This window comes from Vigna radiata, unplaced genomic scaffold (genome assembly GCF_000741045.1).
Source record: "Vigna radiata var. radiata cultivar VC1973A unplaced genomic scaffold, Vradiata_ver6 scaffold_23, whole genome shotgun sequence".
Lineage (NCBI taxonomy): Eukaryota > Viridiplantae > Streptophyta > Magnoliopsida > Fabales > Fabaceae > Vigna > Vigna radiata.
Genome location: NW_014541837.1, coordinates 1,676,450 through 1,691,696, shown reverse-complemented (window position 1 = coordinate 1,691,696; position 15,247 = coordinate 1,676,450). Strand labels below are relative to the sequence as shown.

The 15,247-nt window shown below is 43.1% G+C and overlaps 3 protein-coding genes across 6 annotated transcripts in view; 1 reads left to right on the top strand and 2 right to left on the bottom strand.

Annotated features, from left to right (window-relative positions):
* The window catches only part of LOC106778579 (homeobox-leucine zipper protein ROC2-like), a 6,615-nt gene extending 2,723 nt beyond the window's left edge, over window positions 1-3,892 (top strand). For 3 of the 4 annotated variants that reach the window (XM_022776246.1, XM_014666548.2, XM_022776245.1), the window contains exons 2-7: window positions 603-732; window positions 2,283-2,483; window positions 2,596-2,767; window positions 2,865-3,130; window positions 3,233-3,328; window positions 3,425-3,892. In XM_022776246.1, coding sequence (XP_022631967.1) covers window positions 2,283-2,483; window positions 2,596-2,767; window positions 2,865-3,130; window positions 3,233-3,328; window positions 3,425-3,802 — 1,113 coding nt within the window. In that variant the 5' untranslated portion in view covers window positions 603-732 and the 3' untranslated portion in view covers window positions 3,803-3,892. Of the gene's footprint in view, window positions 1-147; window positions 176-602; window positions 733-2,282; window positions 2,484-2,595; window positions 2,768-2,864; window positions 3,131-3,232; window positions 3,329-3,424 lie in introns of all 4 variants that reach the window. The other variant, XM_022776244.1, reaches the window with a different exon arrangement.
* Window positions 3,893-4,507: 615 nt separating this feature from the next.
* On the bottom strand, window positions 4,508-5,878 carry LOC106778578 (anthocyanidin 3-O-glucoside 2''-O-glucosyltransferase). Its single transcript, XM_014666546.1, has one exon. It carries the CDS (start codon window positions 5,876-5,878, stop codon window positions 4,508-4,510), a length of 1,371 nt encoding a protein of 456 aa, XP_014522032.1.
* An 8,047-nt stretch (window positions 5,879-13,925) lies between these two features.
* Window positions 13,926-14,741, bottom strand: LOC106778519. The gene has a single exon (XM_014666492.1). The coding sequence runs from the start codon at window positions 14,739-14,741 to the stop codon at window positions 13,926-13,928; it is 816 nt and encodes a 271-aa protein (XP_014521978.1).
* Window positions 14,742-15,247: the final 506 nt, after the last annotated feature.

The window sequence follows — 15,247 nt, the reverse complement described above, 5'->3', positions numbered from 1 at the left end:
ATATATATATATATATATATATATATATATATATATATATATATATATATATATATATATATATATTTGTTTATACTGTATATCGAATGAGAGAAGTCTTATCAATTCATATATCACCTAACCTCTTTTATTGAACTTGACATTTAGATTTGATGTTATTCCACAGCATGGTAAGGTAATACATTTTGAACATTCTTATGCTTTAATATATTTTGTAAGATCACTATTACAAAAGTCCGGTCGAAAGCAGGAATGATTAACTTTTTCTGAACAGGAGAGTCTCAATACTTATACAATTTAGAATTTTTCTTCTGTTAATGAATACAATTTGCGTCTTAATCCAACCTACAATGCCAGTAATTTATTTTATTTTTATTGAATATGGGACTTCTGACAATTTTTTTGTAAAGAATAACAATAGAAATCACAGACTTTCTATAGATTTATGATAAATGATGTATTATATCCATATGAGTTGAAGTACCACATGCATGATATTTTTTGTGTCAAAAAATTGTTCTGTATATGAAGTCATACAACGATTTCTCTCTCATTTCTCATTTATTGATATATTTGGTCTCTTTTTGTTGGATGTTAACCAGAATCAATGGTCTGGGGTGTTTTACAATATTGTCTCAAAAGCGGCAATAGTAGGAACTTTGTTAGGAGTGGATGGAAGCTATGATAACAGATTGCAGGTGGTAAGTTCAGAATGTTACCCCTTCTTGTAAGGTTAGAATTCTTTTTTTAAGTTAGAAATTAAAAGTGTATTTTCTTTGACTAGTATATTCAACTAATTAAATAGTATATTAAAAGTCCATTTTATTTGACAATTGGCTTGAGAAACCTGTTATTAATATGTTAAATTAATGTGAAAAGAATAATTTAAAGAAAATATACATAAAATTAGAACAGTTCAATGAGAAATTTAAATAGTAATTTACACCTAAATCTAGATAACCCGAAATAAAAATAATTTGGAGGTGAGTAAAAGACTTTGGAATATAAGAACAACAATCTTATGCTTCTTTTTGGAGGTGATTTGCTTGCTTAGGAAATGAGTGAGTCATGGATTGCTTAGCATTACTAAACATGCTTCTTATGTTACAAATTAGAGGTCATGTTGAACATTAATAGAAGTGTTGATTGAGGAACAAAGACTCTAATATATTGCTGATTAAAACATGAAAAATGAAAGATAAAACCAGACAATACAAAAGAACTCAATGAATTAGAATGGTAAAGACATACATTATACACATGTTTTTGAGTAGTCATGACAGAAAATGTTACATAAGTCTGCAATGTTTCTTGTTATCTGTTTGTTACACACTAAAATTATACTCATCAACAATTATTAAACTAAAAACACCTAACATATATCAATATCTTCAAGGTGGTCTTGATCTTTGCTAATTGCCCACTATTTCTTCTTAGACAATTCCAGTGGCTCCTCTGTAATTTATAGGTTGTGGAAGGATGCTAATTATAGTTAGACAAGTTATTAAAAAACAATAACATTAGAGGAAATAACAGTAGGAAGGAACGAGGTTAGGGTCACTATGTTGTAGTTTGCATATTATACAATCTTTTTTGCGTAAGGCAGGTGTCAAAAAGTTGTAATTGTAATTAAAAGTACTGAGATGTTTTGAAGTTGCCTCTAGAGTGAATTTTCACAAAAATATTCTATGATTCTGAACTGTGGACTGATGACTATTCCCATCAAGAAAGATATTTAGGTATGATGGTGGGAAAAAACTCAAGAAAGAAAAAGCTCTTGCAACCAGTATTGGATAATATTAAGAATAGATTAACAGTAATTCTTACCTTAAGGAATTTTATCAAACATATTTCTATCATCTATTTTTCATAAAAAAATCAATTTCCCATAAGAGTTCATACGAAGATGATTCACTTTTTCGGGAATCTATTTGCATTTCTAAAGATTTTTGGTTGGAATTAACAATGTAATTCAATAATTTTTGTAAAAGATTTATGGGAAAGTTCTGTTTTCAGCTGAATTAAAACACAAGAAAAGGAAAAAAATGTTTCTGCTTTTCCTTAAAATTAAAATTACACACCAAACAGTTGACTCCGATCATAGCTGCAGTGTAAAGTCTTCCTATAATGGTTGCTATTGCAGAACATATTGGAAACTCTTATGTTTCAGTTAAGCTAACTGTTATGTTCTTATGGTTGTTAAATATTCTATATATCATTAGAATTTCTAAACTAATGTGAATGTTGTTCTCATTTCGATGTATACTCTTTCCTTTTTACAGATGAGCGCAGAACTTCATTTGCCTTCGCCTGTTTTATTGACCAGGGAGTGTTATTTTGGAAGGTACAGCAAGCAGTTATCTCATAACACATGGGGGGTTGTAGATGTATCATTGGAGAAATTTCTTCCTTCCCCAACCACCAATTTTCGGAAAAAACCATCTGGATGTTTGATTAAGTTAATGCCTAATGGACACTCTAAGGTTGATTTTTTATAGGATTCAATTGATTGCATCATGAAGTTAACCATCTTTTTCTTTTTTGTTCATTTTGGGAAGCCATAAAAACTGGTTTTACTTTGTTTTCCATTTTTAGGTCACATGGGTGGAGCATGTAGAAGTAGAAGATAATCAAGTGGACCATTATTTCCAGTCTCTATTCACCTCCACTCTAGCTTTTGGCGCAAGCCGTTGGATTAATTCCTTAATTCGATATGGTGAATGGTTACAAACTCTATTCGTAACACCGTTGGTTGCTGATGAAGGAGGTATACATGTTCTGATATCTTCTATTTTAACTGACATTAGTTTATAGCGTGTTTAACTGCTTCCATTAAACTTGCTTGTTTCTTTTGATGTGAACAGTTTTTATAGCACAAATGGGGAAGACCAGTTTGCTGCAACTGGCAGATAGAATGATGAAAACATTTTGTGGAAACGTGAGTTCCACCGCAGACAATCCGTGGACCCAAATGGCTCATTCCCCATACGTGAGAATCATGGTGAAGAATAACATGGGAGAAGCTGGAAAGCCTCCAGGTACATCCGTTGTTTTCACAACTTCTGTTTGGCTTGATGTCTCCCGGACTCGACTGTTCAACTTCCTCCGCCATGGGAATTCCAGAACCAAGGTTTGCTCCATAATTTCTTTCAAGCATTTCAGATATTATAAATTATCATACGAAAAAGTTAACATCTTGTTGTATTTTTTTCATTTTGATGAATGATTGCAGTGGGATTTACTTTCACGTAGACATAATATTCGAGAGTTTGCTTCAATGCTGAAGGGTGAAAATCCAGGAAATCGTGTTTCCCTGATGAGTGCCCATGTAAGCTAACATCATTGATTATTAAATTTCATTTTTCATCAATTTCTTCAAACTTAACGTTAAACCTGAACAACCCTTTATTTGCAATGTTCTTAGAATTCACAGGGCAAGCTTGTAATCTGTTTTCTGCAAGAGAGTTACACAGACTCAACAGGTTCGTATATAGTGTATGCTCCACTGGATGAGTCAGCTGTGGCAGCTCTTATACACGGAGCCAACCCTGACAAAGTGATGATCCTACCATCAGGATTTAGCATTCTTCCTGAAAGGTTGCATGGAGATGAAGATAGAAACAGTCGAAGTCTTCTAACTATTGCATTCCACATAGTTGAAAGTACCACTAATGAGCCATATCTCGCTCCTGAATCAATCGAAACCATTTACAAAGTCATTTCAGATACTGTTTACTCTATAACAAACTCAGTGCTGTATCATAATCATCGCAACAATTGGATGGATGATTCAAATTTCTAGTTACTTCCTAAATGACTTTGCTTTGGAGCTTTGCATTTGATGTGAGAAAATATTTAATGCAGTGTTTATGAATGTTTTCGCTCTTTCACGTACCGGTACATACTTTTCTCACTTTTAGTATATTTTTCTGTGAGATGAATCATTGTTGGTTATTCCGTAAGCAAATAATAGTTTTTTTTTACTAGTTATTAGAAAGGTGTGGAAAATTGAGAGTTATACATGTGAAATTTTCTTCCATCCTTTTCTAACCATAAGAGTTACTTTTCTTTTTCCCCTAAGAGTGTGACTAACATAAATGCAGAGTACTATGGTTACCACAAAAGTCCTCAAACATATAGACCAATGACTTGTCTCTGTTAAGGATGATAGTGTTGATTTATACTCATAAAACGGGATACAAATTACTTATCTCATTTTTCACATTCATAAAAAAAGTTAACATGTGAATTAAAAGTACTTTTTGGCTATATATATTTCTAATAAAAATTGTATCGTCAGTTACTTTTATAAATATATATGAAGTGCTTCTCAAGGAAATGAATGGATTTAAATTTGTTTTGTGGAAAAAAAATTACAAATTCACATAAAATGTGCCATTTCCAACTTGTTATCATAGGTTTTTAAATTTAGAGTAGATTAAGTTAAAACAAAGTCACGTCAAGTTATTATTCATGTAATATACAATTAGTGGTTGAAGCTTGGAAATTATAGTAAATTTTGAAGTTGTTGACAGAAAAGATCTACACAAGAGGACTCTAAATTGTCACTCAGTAAGAAGTTCCTGAGTTTGGCATGATTTTGTCTCACTTCTCTTGCAACCTCACTATCATCATCCATCAAGCTTTTCACTGCTTTACATATACTTTCTTTGCTGAACAAACCATCTTCTTCACCTTTCTCCACTTCCACCCCAACCTTCAATTTTCTACTCAGACTTCTTGCATTGATGACGTGATCAGCACCCAACCGAGGTAAAAACACTAACCGACACTTATTCACAAGAGCCTCTGTTAGAGAAGCAGCTCCACAGTGTGTTATGAAACATCCAACAGAAGGATGTTCCAAGATCAATTGCTGTGGCACCCAACCTCCATATGCAATCCCCCTTCCTTTAACCCTTTCTCTGAACCCATCTGGCAGAGCTTCTTCAACAGACTCAAATCCATTGGGAGGCTTAAATGCTGCAAGAAATGGAAAACCTGTTAGTTCTAGACCAAGCAACAACTCTTGAAACTGATTTTCTGGTAAGGGGCTTTCGCTTCCAAATGCACAGAACACAACAGAACCATGGTTGAAACCACTAAGCCATGCAACCCATTTTTCCTCCAATGTAGAGTTCGGTGGCTCAGGTAAAAGAGGCCCTGAAAGCAAAACAGGTTTTCCATACACAGTTTCTAGATATTCTGCATATGGCCCATCAATTTCTCTGCAGCCTTTGAATCCAATTGCATCTGCTAAGCTTGTACCTTTGCCCCAACGATCGTACAAAAGAACATCCCTTCCAAACTCTAGCTTTCTTGTGGCAGCAAGGAATCGAACTTCATGCGCATGAAGCTTGATGGATGAATCAGGGAACCCCTCAGGTGGCTTCATGAGATCAACATCAGTTAATTCTCCTCCTTGGCTCTTCCTTGGTCCGTTCCAAAAGTAAGCTACTGATAGCGGATTAACTATGAAGTATTGCATGCACTTGATGCCCCACTTTCGTGCCAAGGTTGGTAGCCAATGTTGGAAATCGAAAAAGACAATTTGTGGCTTCAGATTCATTAGGAGAAGTTCTATGTCCTTCTCTGTGTGATCCATAGCTGTGGCAATAAGTGGGAACAAAGAGAATGGGACGTCTGAAGTGGTTTCAGCGCCATGAGGAAGGCCATGAACAGGAGGAACTGTGATGGGAAAAAAGGTGATGAGATGTCGGTGAAGGTTGAGATGTTGCAACTTGGTTTGTGTTTTTTTGGGGATGAAGAAGGAGATTTTGTATCCTCTACTTGCTAACTTGTTGGAGAAATGAAGATACGGGGTTAAGTGTCCCATGGCAAACCATGGAAACATCACTATGTGCGATGGTATATCCATTGCAGAGGCTCAGTTACTAAACTAAATCACCAACACAAAACCTATTCAGTATCTATATACGCAACTAAAAGTTATTAAATTGAGTGCATGTAGAGAAAGACAAAGAAAACCATGCAATGGACCATTGAATTGCTTCTACTTTTCTTATTTTAGAAGGCAATAATTTGTAAATAAAACCGCAAAGCAACACCAACGTTTTCCATGCTAAATTGTTATGACAGTGATGTTTGATCCACTACATTTGTGTTTTAACACTATTAATAATTTTATATCTCCTTTTTCTATGTATCATTATTATTAATTATCACCTCCATCTTTTTTTTACATATCATTATTACTAATTATATAATAATTTATTCATGCTTGAAAACGACCAGAGCGATGACAATGATTAGGCGTCATTAGTATACCCTAGATCGTCCTGACGAGAAGAAGACTTATACTCATAGTAAGGATTATTACCTTAAGAGAAAAAAGAACGTGAAGAGAAGATTCATGTGTTTCGGTCGGGATTATCTCCAAGCTCTCCTACACAATTTCCCGTTGCAAACCGTCCGGTCTTCTCCTGGTTCAGCTCCAATACAATTGCTCGCTTCGATCGAATCCGGCCGGGTACCTGCTAATGGCACTCCGACGCTCAAGTCAGTATCACTGATAAGATAGAAAAGGTAGAGATAGAGAGAGAGTGAAATAAATATGCATTCAATGGAACCACCTACCTCTTACCCTTGACTCCTATTTATAGTTTTCCTTATGGGCCCATGATTAACAAAACCTTAATCACGACCCAATTATAGGCCCATTATAGTTAATTTGGTTTTATCTTAATTCTGGGAATTTCTTATATTGATTCTCGTCCTCCGCCGGACGTTCGGAACGCCCGTCACACTATGGCTTCGGTGAGGAAACTGTAATCTAGACATTGGTTTCTCTCGTGCGACCGTTCATCTCTAACGCTTCACAGGGGTGTCTTGGACGGTTCTCCCGAACGGTTCTGAGTGATTTGAAGGTTCGACGCAGTGGTCATACCAGACGTTTCGTCTCTCAGGATTTTCTCGAAGGTCATTGTGAGCGCGGAGAATGTGGGGTTATCTCGTGACGATAGAACTCCATGTGGATTCTTCAAGGTTTTTCCTACGAACAGAGGTTGTGACCGGTCAGGGGCACCGGGCGTCGCTTGGGTTCTGTTGACCGGTTGTGATACAAAATGTTTTGGGCCGACCGCCCTATTTCAATAAGGTCGTCCGTCCTATTCCTTACTATACACAAGCCCCCCAAGCCTGAAGCCGTAGAACGGCTGAAAGGTTTTGAATTTGAAAAGGCGACGGTTCCGTTCTCTTAGGGTACTCTGGGCGGGAAAAGTACCTGGCCCGCTGTGATTGGCTGATTAGTCTCTGGAGTGTAACCGTCTCAGATCTACACCGTTGAACGTGGGAAGATCTGACGGTGTACGTGCCATGGCCGTTTTCAAAATTTTTTCTATAAATAGGGGTGATGGTGGGGTTCTCTGATTCAACAATTTTCAGGTAATAAATGGCGGTGGTTAGTGTTTATTCTTCTGAGGAGTCATCGGGTCGTAGCGGTGGTGGCGGGGCAGAGGCAACCAACGGCGTGGGTATGTTTGCGGCAGGTCCGTCAAGGGCCGTCCCGGCACGGGAGGGGTCTTTCGGTGCCGGATTGGCAGCAGATTCATTGGGAGCCGGTGGGGCAGGGAGGGTTGCTTCTCGCGGTTCGGTGTCGTCCTCTTTCCTGGAGGCCGATTCTGATGAAGAAAGCTCAATGCCGCCCTCTCCGGACGCCGATAGGCTGACAAACGGCATTGCCATTTTTTTGCTGAAGGGAGGTGTTCGTGTTGACCCTGAGTTGGCAGAACCGGCCGACGGTTGGCCACGGATCCGGGGGTACCGCTGGGCCTCTCCCAAAGTGAACGAGTATACGTCGGACTTCGGAACTCGCGCAGATTTATCCTGGTGGTCCGAACGTTCCTATATAGCTCGCGACATGGAGGATGCCCGTTTATTTCGGCTTGGCGTAAGTCATCCGAACGAGCGAGTGTTTCACGGGAAAGGGTCGAATTTGGAAGATTTTTTCTTCGTGTACACTTACATGTTTGATCAGATGTACATTCAGGTTCCGTTTATTGAATTTCAGTCGTCGGTCCTGAAGGAGTTGAACATCGCGCCAAGCCAATTGCATCTGAATGGGTGGGCGGTCGTCCAAGCCTTTACATCTTTGTGCGCTACCGTAGGAGTTACGCCTATGGTACGTGTGTTCCTCCACTATTTTAACGTCTGTCCCGTATCGCGACGAGGATGGGTATCGTTGTCTTCGGTTCATAACCGAATCTTATTCAAACCGTTTTCGGATTCGTTCAAGAATTTCAAGACGCGATATTTCAAAATAATAATCAAGGAGTCCGGGAGGTCCGAGTTTTGTGACTCTAATGGCGTGCCTCGGTTCCCCTTTTATTGGACCGAAGCTCCCCCCAAAATAAAGGCGTATGGTGTTGGGTTATTGGATGCGGCGGAAAGGGAAGTCGTTCGGGTAATAAATAGCCTGCCCCGCCAGCTAAGCGCCCGTGGCTTCGTTGACTGTTTAAAATATGAGGATTACGACCAAATAGCCTTTGGTATGTTTTTATTCAGATTTGACATTTTAATACCTTGATTTGACTTGTCTAAATTTTTGTTTTTCTTTCAGGATACATGTCGTTGCCCGTTCCTCGCCATACCGGATGGTTTGCGTCATCTCAACGTCGCCGAGGAAGCGTTGGTTCTCAAGGGTTGAAGCGTTCGTCTGTTGCTTCCAACTCGGCGCCTACTTCCCAAATTCCGGTCGGCATTCCGCAAGTCGAGCTGGTCACCGTGGAAGTTCACCCTAATGAAGTAATTGCCACCGGTCGGGTGGCCGATCAATCACAACTGCAACCGAACCAAACCATTCATGTGCAATCATCTGAATCTCCTCCGGAATCGGTGGCCCCACTGGATAGGAAAAGGAAATCTCGGGATGAAGGCAAGTCTTCGTCCCGGAAAAGTCGTCGAAGTGGGAGCTCCTCCTTGATTCCACTTCCGGCCGGCATTTTTGATCCGGCGTTCGATGCCGCCTCGCGAATTGATGTGCGCGCAAGTTCTTCCCAGCGGGCGGTCATCGAACCCCTGTCCGAGGCAGAGCTATATGGGGCGGCCGTGGAAATGATGTCCCGGGGAGTTATGATGGCCCTGAATGCCCGTGAGAAGGGGAAGGTCCGGGAAGGGCAGAATCTGATTCGTGAGTTGGCGGTAGAGATAGAGGCCTCCGCCACACTTCGTGTCCGGGTGGAAACGCTCACGAAAGATCACGAGGGATGTGATGAAAAATATGCCAAACTGTAGGCGGACTTGGAGGAGGCTAAGCTGCAACTAGCCAATTCAAAGAAAGCTCTCACGGCCGCCCACTCCCGAGAAATCGGTTTAGGTGAGGATGTGAAGAAACCTAAGTTCGAGGTTCGCTGTCTGGGCAAGAGGGGAGAGGAGCTTGCCGAATAGAGTGATCGGCTATCCCGAGACTTGCTAGCTGCCAATGAGGCGAAGAAAAATCTAAGTGCCGAACTGGTCCAAACCAAGGAGGAATTCGCAAATCTGGATGCGACAGTCATCCTTGAGCACGAGGAAGGATTTAACAAAGCCCTTCGTCAAGTGGCCCATTTGCTGAAGGTGGACCCAATCGCCTCCGGGTTCGATCTCTATCAGGATGTATATAATGGGGTGATGGGTCCGGTGCGAGCGAATTTGACGACCGAAGGGGGAGGCGGCGCTATAGATGGAAGTTGCCCTGAAGGAACGGGCGCCCCATGAGCGACTTTGATTTTTCTTGCTTTTGTTCTTTTTGATTTTATTAATGTTAGGTGGGGGGTGGCTTTTGTAAGCGAGGTCGACCTCAAAACACTTACGAATAGCTAGTGTTTGGGGCTCGACCCGCTCATGAATTTGATTTTTTGTAAGCCATACTCTATTTTTTGGATCAATATAATAGACGTTCGGTTCAATTTATGTTTGTGTAAGCCGTACTTTATTTATTTGCGACGCTTTGGAGGTTGCAGAGATGAGACCCCTTGTTGGGTGTTCGGGACGGCCGATAGGTGTCATTCGCCGCCTTGCCCTTGTTGAATGGGACAAATCCCTTTTCGATAACCATGAGGGCATGTGCCATCCCCCGATTGGGCGGGACAGATCCCTTTCTTGGGACGGATCTCGTTTATTTAAGGTATGTTAATACCGTTTACTTTTCACCGGGACGGATCCCGTTTTGGGACGGATCCCCGTTGGTTTGATTAAGGTATATTAATACCGTTTACTTCTTTCACCGGGATGGATCCCTTCCTTAGATCTTACAATGTAATTGGAACGACCCTGCCAATATTACTATTAAAATGCAGGTACATCAATCGTTTACAATTATAACTTTAACTGAAGTAAAACTTCAGATGGGTCGCATTCCATGTGTTGGGGAGCATCCGACCGTCCGGCCGTGCTAGGCGGTAAGCGCCATTCTTCAGTGTTGCGACTACTTTGAAAGGACCTTCCCAATTAGCCGCCAGCTTCCTGTGAGAGGAGGTCCGCCTAGCTTCGCCCGTCTTGCGCCAAACGAGGTTTCCCTCCTGGAAGTCTCTTGGACGAACTTTTGAGTTATACCTTCTCTCGACCATTCTTTTGCACGCTTCAGCCCTTAGTGCCGCCCGATCACGACATTCTTCCACCGTATCGAGCTCGACTCAGAGCTCTTGGTCGTTTAATGTTATGTCCTCCATCTGTCTTCTTAATGAGGGCTCTCCCAATTTGACTGGGAGCATGGCGTCGACTCCGTACGTGAGGTTAAAGGGCGTTTCCCCTGTTGTCCCGTGCGGCGTGCACCTGTATCCCCACAAAACCTCAGGCAACTCCTTTACCCATGCTGCTTTCTTCTCGCCCAATCTTCTCTTCAATTCGGCCACGATAGTTTTATTAACAGCTTCAACCTGCCCGTTCATTTGGGGGTGTTCGACTGAGCTGGTTACATGCTTAATCCCCAAGTTTGAGTAGAATTCTTTCAGCTTTTTATCCACGAACTGTCTACCATTGTCCGTGACGATCGTCTTTGGGAGACCAAATCTACAAATTATCTTCCAGTAAAATTTCTGGACTTGGGCGGCGGTGATGGACGCTAGGGGTTCGACCTCTACCCACTTAGTGAAATAATCTACCGCTACCAAGAGGAATTTTTTCTGTGCCGGGCCTACGGGGAAAGGGCCTACAATGTCCATACCCCACTGGGAGAAAGGCTAGGGAGCGACAATAGAGTGTAATGGGTGGGGTGGCATTCGGGCATCGTTGGCATGCGCCTGGAACCGGAGTCATTTCCTAGTAAAGGTTCGGGAGTCGTCCTCCATCGTGGGCCAATAGTAGCCTGCCCGGAGTATCCGAGCCTTCAACGTCCTTTGCCCGGAATGAAATTCGCAGACCCCGTTATGCAGCTCGTCCATCACATACTGTGCTTCGTCTTTGGATATACATTTGAGCAGAGGGGTGGAAAACCCCCTCCTATACATATCGTCTCCAATTAGTAAGAAACGGGTTATCCTCTTGGTTTTAGCTGACCGTAAGTCATGGCCGTCGTCTTGTTTCTTCATCAGTTCCCTTATCTCTCCTCGCCAATCAGCAGCATCAGTGGTTATAGCGTGACATTCGACGGACGGTTGGAGAAGGACCTGCCTTATGACCGTCGTCAATTGCCCTTTATCCCTTCCGAAGCTAAGTTTGGACAATAGATCGGCTCGGGAATTTTGTTCCCGGGGAATGTGTTGTATGTCAACTTTCTCAAACTCTGCAACCAAGGCGGATGCCTTATGAAAATATCGAAATAGGTGATCTTCTTTCACCTGGAACTCTCCGTTCATCAGCCCGACCACCAATTGCGAATCCGTCCGGCAAACTACTTTCTTAGCTCCCATGTCCTTGGCCAACTCCAATCCTGCCACCAAGGCTTCATACTCCGCCTGGTTATTGGAGGTCTTAAATTTGAATAGTAGGGAATGCTCCAGGAGGAAACCGTTCGGTCCTTCCAAGACGATCCCTGCCCCACTTATATTTCTCCCGGAGGCACCATCCACGTACAGGTTCCAGCAATCGTCGTCTGTCACTAGCAACTCAGCCGCGAAATCCGCGAGGTGTTGCCACTTTATGGAACCCCTTGACTCGTAACGCAATCCGAACTCAGATAGTTCAACGGCCCATCCCACCATCCTTCCCCCCAGGTCGGGTTTCCTCAGCACCTTAGAGACCGGGTGATTGGTTCGGAGAACAACCTGATGACTTTGGAAATATGGCCTCAACCGCCGTGCGGCATGGAGTAGTGCCATCGTGACCTTCTCAACTTGTTGATACCTGGTCTCGGTGTCCTGCAACGTTCGGCTGACGAAGTATATGAGCTTCGTGCATGGATGTTCTTGCACTAAGACGACACTGATGGTGGTGTCGGAAACTCCTAGATACACGTGCAGGTCCGCTCCCTTGTCCGGTCGGTTCATCATTGGGGGATTCATTAAGATTTCCTTCACTTGGGTGAAAGCCTGCTCACACTCGAGATCCCATTTGCTAGTGGCCTCCTTCTTCATTTTCTTCATGATCGGCTTTGCCCGTTCAGCTAGTTTGGGGATGAATCTGGACAAAGCCGTCAGACGTCCGACCAATCTCTGAATGTCTTTCAGCGTTGATGGGCTCGGCATTTTCAGTATGGCTTCACATTTATCTGGGTTGGCCTCGATGCCCCTAGAGGTTAGCATAAATCCAAGAAACTTTCCCCCGGAGACCCCAAAGGTACATTTCGCCGGATTTAGCTTCATTCCATATTTCCGGACCTGCCCGAAGACTTCTTCCAAGTCACGCAGGTGACTGTCGACGTCCGGTGACTGGACCACCATATCGTCAATATAAACGTCCATACAACGACCGATCTGTTCTGCAAACACCCTATCCATTAGTCTCTGATAAGTAGCCCCAACATTTTTTAAGCCGAACGACATTACTTCGTAGTAGTAATTAGCCTTGTCGGTCCTAAAAGCAGTCTTTTTGCGATCCGGGATGTACATGGGAATCTGGTTGTACCCCGAGTAAGCATCCAAAAAACTCAGCATTTTGTGCCCGGATGCACCATCCACCAACGCGTCAATACTCGGTAGGGGGTAGGAATCTTTGGGACACGCCTTGTTTAAATCAGTGTAATCAGTACACATTCGCCATTTGCCGTTTGCCTTCTTCACCATCACCACATTAGCCAACCAAGTGGTGTAGGTAACTTCTTTGATGAAACCAACCTCCTTCAACTTGCGTACTTCGTCCTCAACGACCTTTCTCTTCTCGTCTCCCATCTTCCTCTTCTTCTGTGATACCGGTCGGGCATCTTTGTATAATGACAGCTTGTGGGTCATGACGGATGGGTGAATGCCTGGCATGTCCGCTGTTGTCCAGGCAAACAAATCCCGGTTCTTCCATAGCATGTGCCTCAGCTCCTTTTCGATTTCAGCCGTTAACCCTCTTGCTATGGATGTGGTTTGGTCAGTATTGCGGCCTATCATAATGGGTTGAGTTTCTCCCACCGGTTCTAGCCGGTCCTCAGTATTGGTTCTTGGATCGAGGTCGGCCAGGGCGACCTCTGACCGACTCATTTTCCTCCTTTCTTCCTTTGGGTATATGCGCAATCCGGCCGCATAGCACTCCCTTGCCGTCTTCTGATTAGCCCGTACGGTACAAATGGTTCCCCGCCGAGTTGGATACTTCATTGTTAAGTGGGGGGTGGAGACGATTGCTCTGAACGCATTCAGGCACGGTCGTCCTAACAGGACGTTATAAGAGGTGTTTACCTCCACGAGCAGGAATCTCACTTTCATCTCCTCACTCTCCCGTCCTGTCCCCAACCGGGTGTGCAAATCAATATATCCCCTTGTGTCCACTCGGTCTCCGGCAAATCCCACAATCTGCTCATTATAAGGGACGATGAGATCTTCCGAAATGTCCATTTGTAGAAACGTCTTCTAGTACAGTATATTGACCGAACTTCCCTGGTCCACTAACACTCTACCCACCCCGTACCGGGCTATTTCAATATTGATGACCATCGGATCGTCTTGGTCGGGATCTGGGGCGTGGAAGTCTTCGTCTGAAAAAGTGATTGGCGGCATTGTTCTCCGCGGAACGTCCACAGCGTGTATGTATCTTAACGCCCGTATGCTTTTCTTTCTCGCGGAGGAGGTAGGTCCTCCTCCGGCGAAGCCTCCAGAGATGGTGTTAATCATTCCCCTCAAAGGTCCTCTCTGCTCATCCCCTGGGCTACGGCTCCTATCTCTCGGATCCGTCCGTCGTTCCTCATTTCTCGACGGACGATCGTAAGTTTTGTAACTCCCTCTTTCCCTTCTTCGATCCCTTGGAGGACTTGTGGGCCTCGTACAGGGATGTTCTCTCCTGGGCAACTCTTCCTGACGCCGGACGTCCTCCCTCTTAACGTATTGTTGTAGCCGCCCCATACGGATTAGTTCTTCAATCTTATCCTTCAAAGTCACGCAGTCTTCCGTATCATGCCCGGAATTCTGGTGGTACAAGCAATGCTTACTTAAATCTGCTCCCGGAGGGGTCGGTCGTTTCGCTAGAGCAGGTAGGATTTGGGTGCTCAACGCTTCCTGGAGTATCCGGTTCCGAGGAGCATTGAGGGGGGTATACTGGGGAAACGTCGGGCCCCTTGGCCCTTCCCTTAGTCTTGGACCGGTCGGCTTACTTCCCGATCCTTCTACCTTTTTGTTATCATTTTTTTCTGCCTTAACCTCCTGCTGTTCCCGACGGTAATTCTGCTTCATGTTTGACGGGGATTCCGGCACACACTACCTTTGAAAGGACCAGGTCTCAGGGCGGGTGTCGCAACCGGAAAATCGCGACGGGACGACGATCCAAAAAAAGAACGTTTTTGAAAAAAGATTTTGGAGTCGCCACCATAGTTTATTGTGGAAAACTACGGAAAAACCGTAAAAAGATAAGGCAAGGTCCACGAAAACCAAATTATGGGTTCGGGAGTCGGTTACGTGTAGGGAAGGTATTAGCACCCTACAACGCTTGCCCGAAGATAGTACCTTTAATTAAATACGCGAATTTGATGTGGTTTGCAAATTGTTTAATATCCCCTAAAAAGTAAAACTCTAAAGAAAACAAAATATTTTTTGTGTTTTTTGTGCCCGATAAGGATTGACCTTGCTCCTACGTATTCTCAGTTGGATTGAGAAATCAAGGTTACGTAGTTCTTTAAAAACATTTGGAAAATTTGTTTGGACAATTGTTTGGAAAGTTTGTTTGGAAAATTTGGATTTTT

Coding starts and splice junctions, on each gene's coding strand:
- LOC106778578 (XM_014666546.1), bottom strand. CDS start 5,878: ATGGATATACCATCGCACATAGTGATGTTTCCATGGTTTGCCATGGGA.
- LOC106778519 (XM_014666492.1), bottom strand. CDS start 14,741: ATGAAGCAGAATTACCGTCGGGAACAGCAGGAGGTTAAGGCAGAAAAA.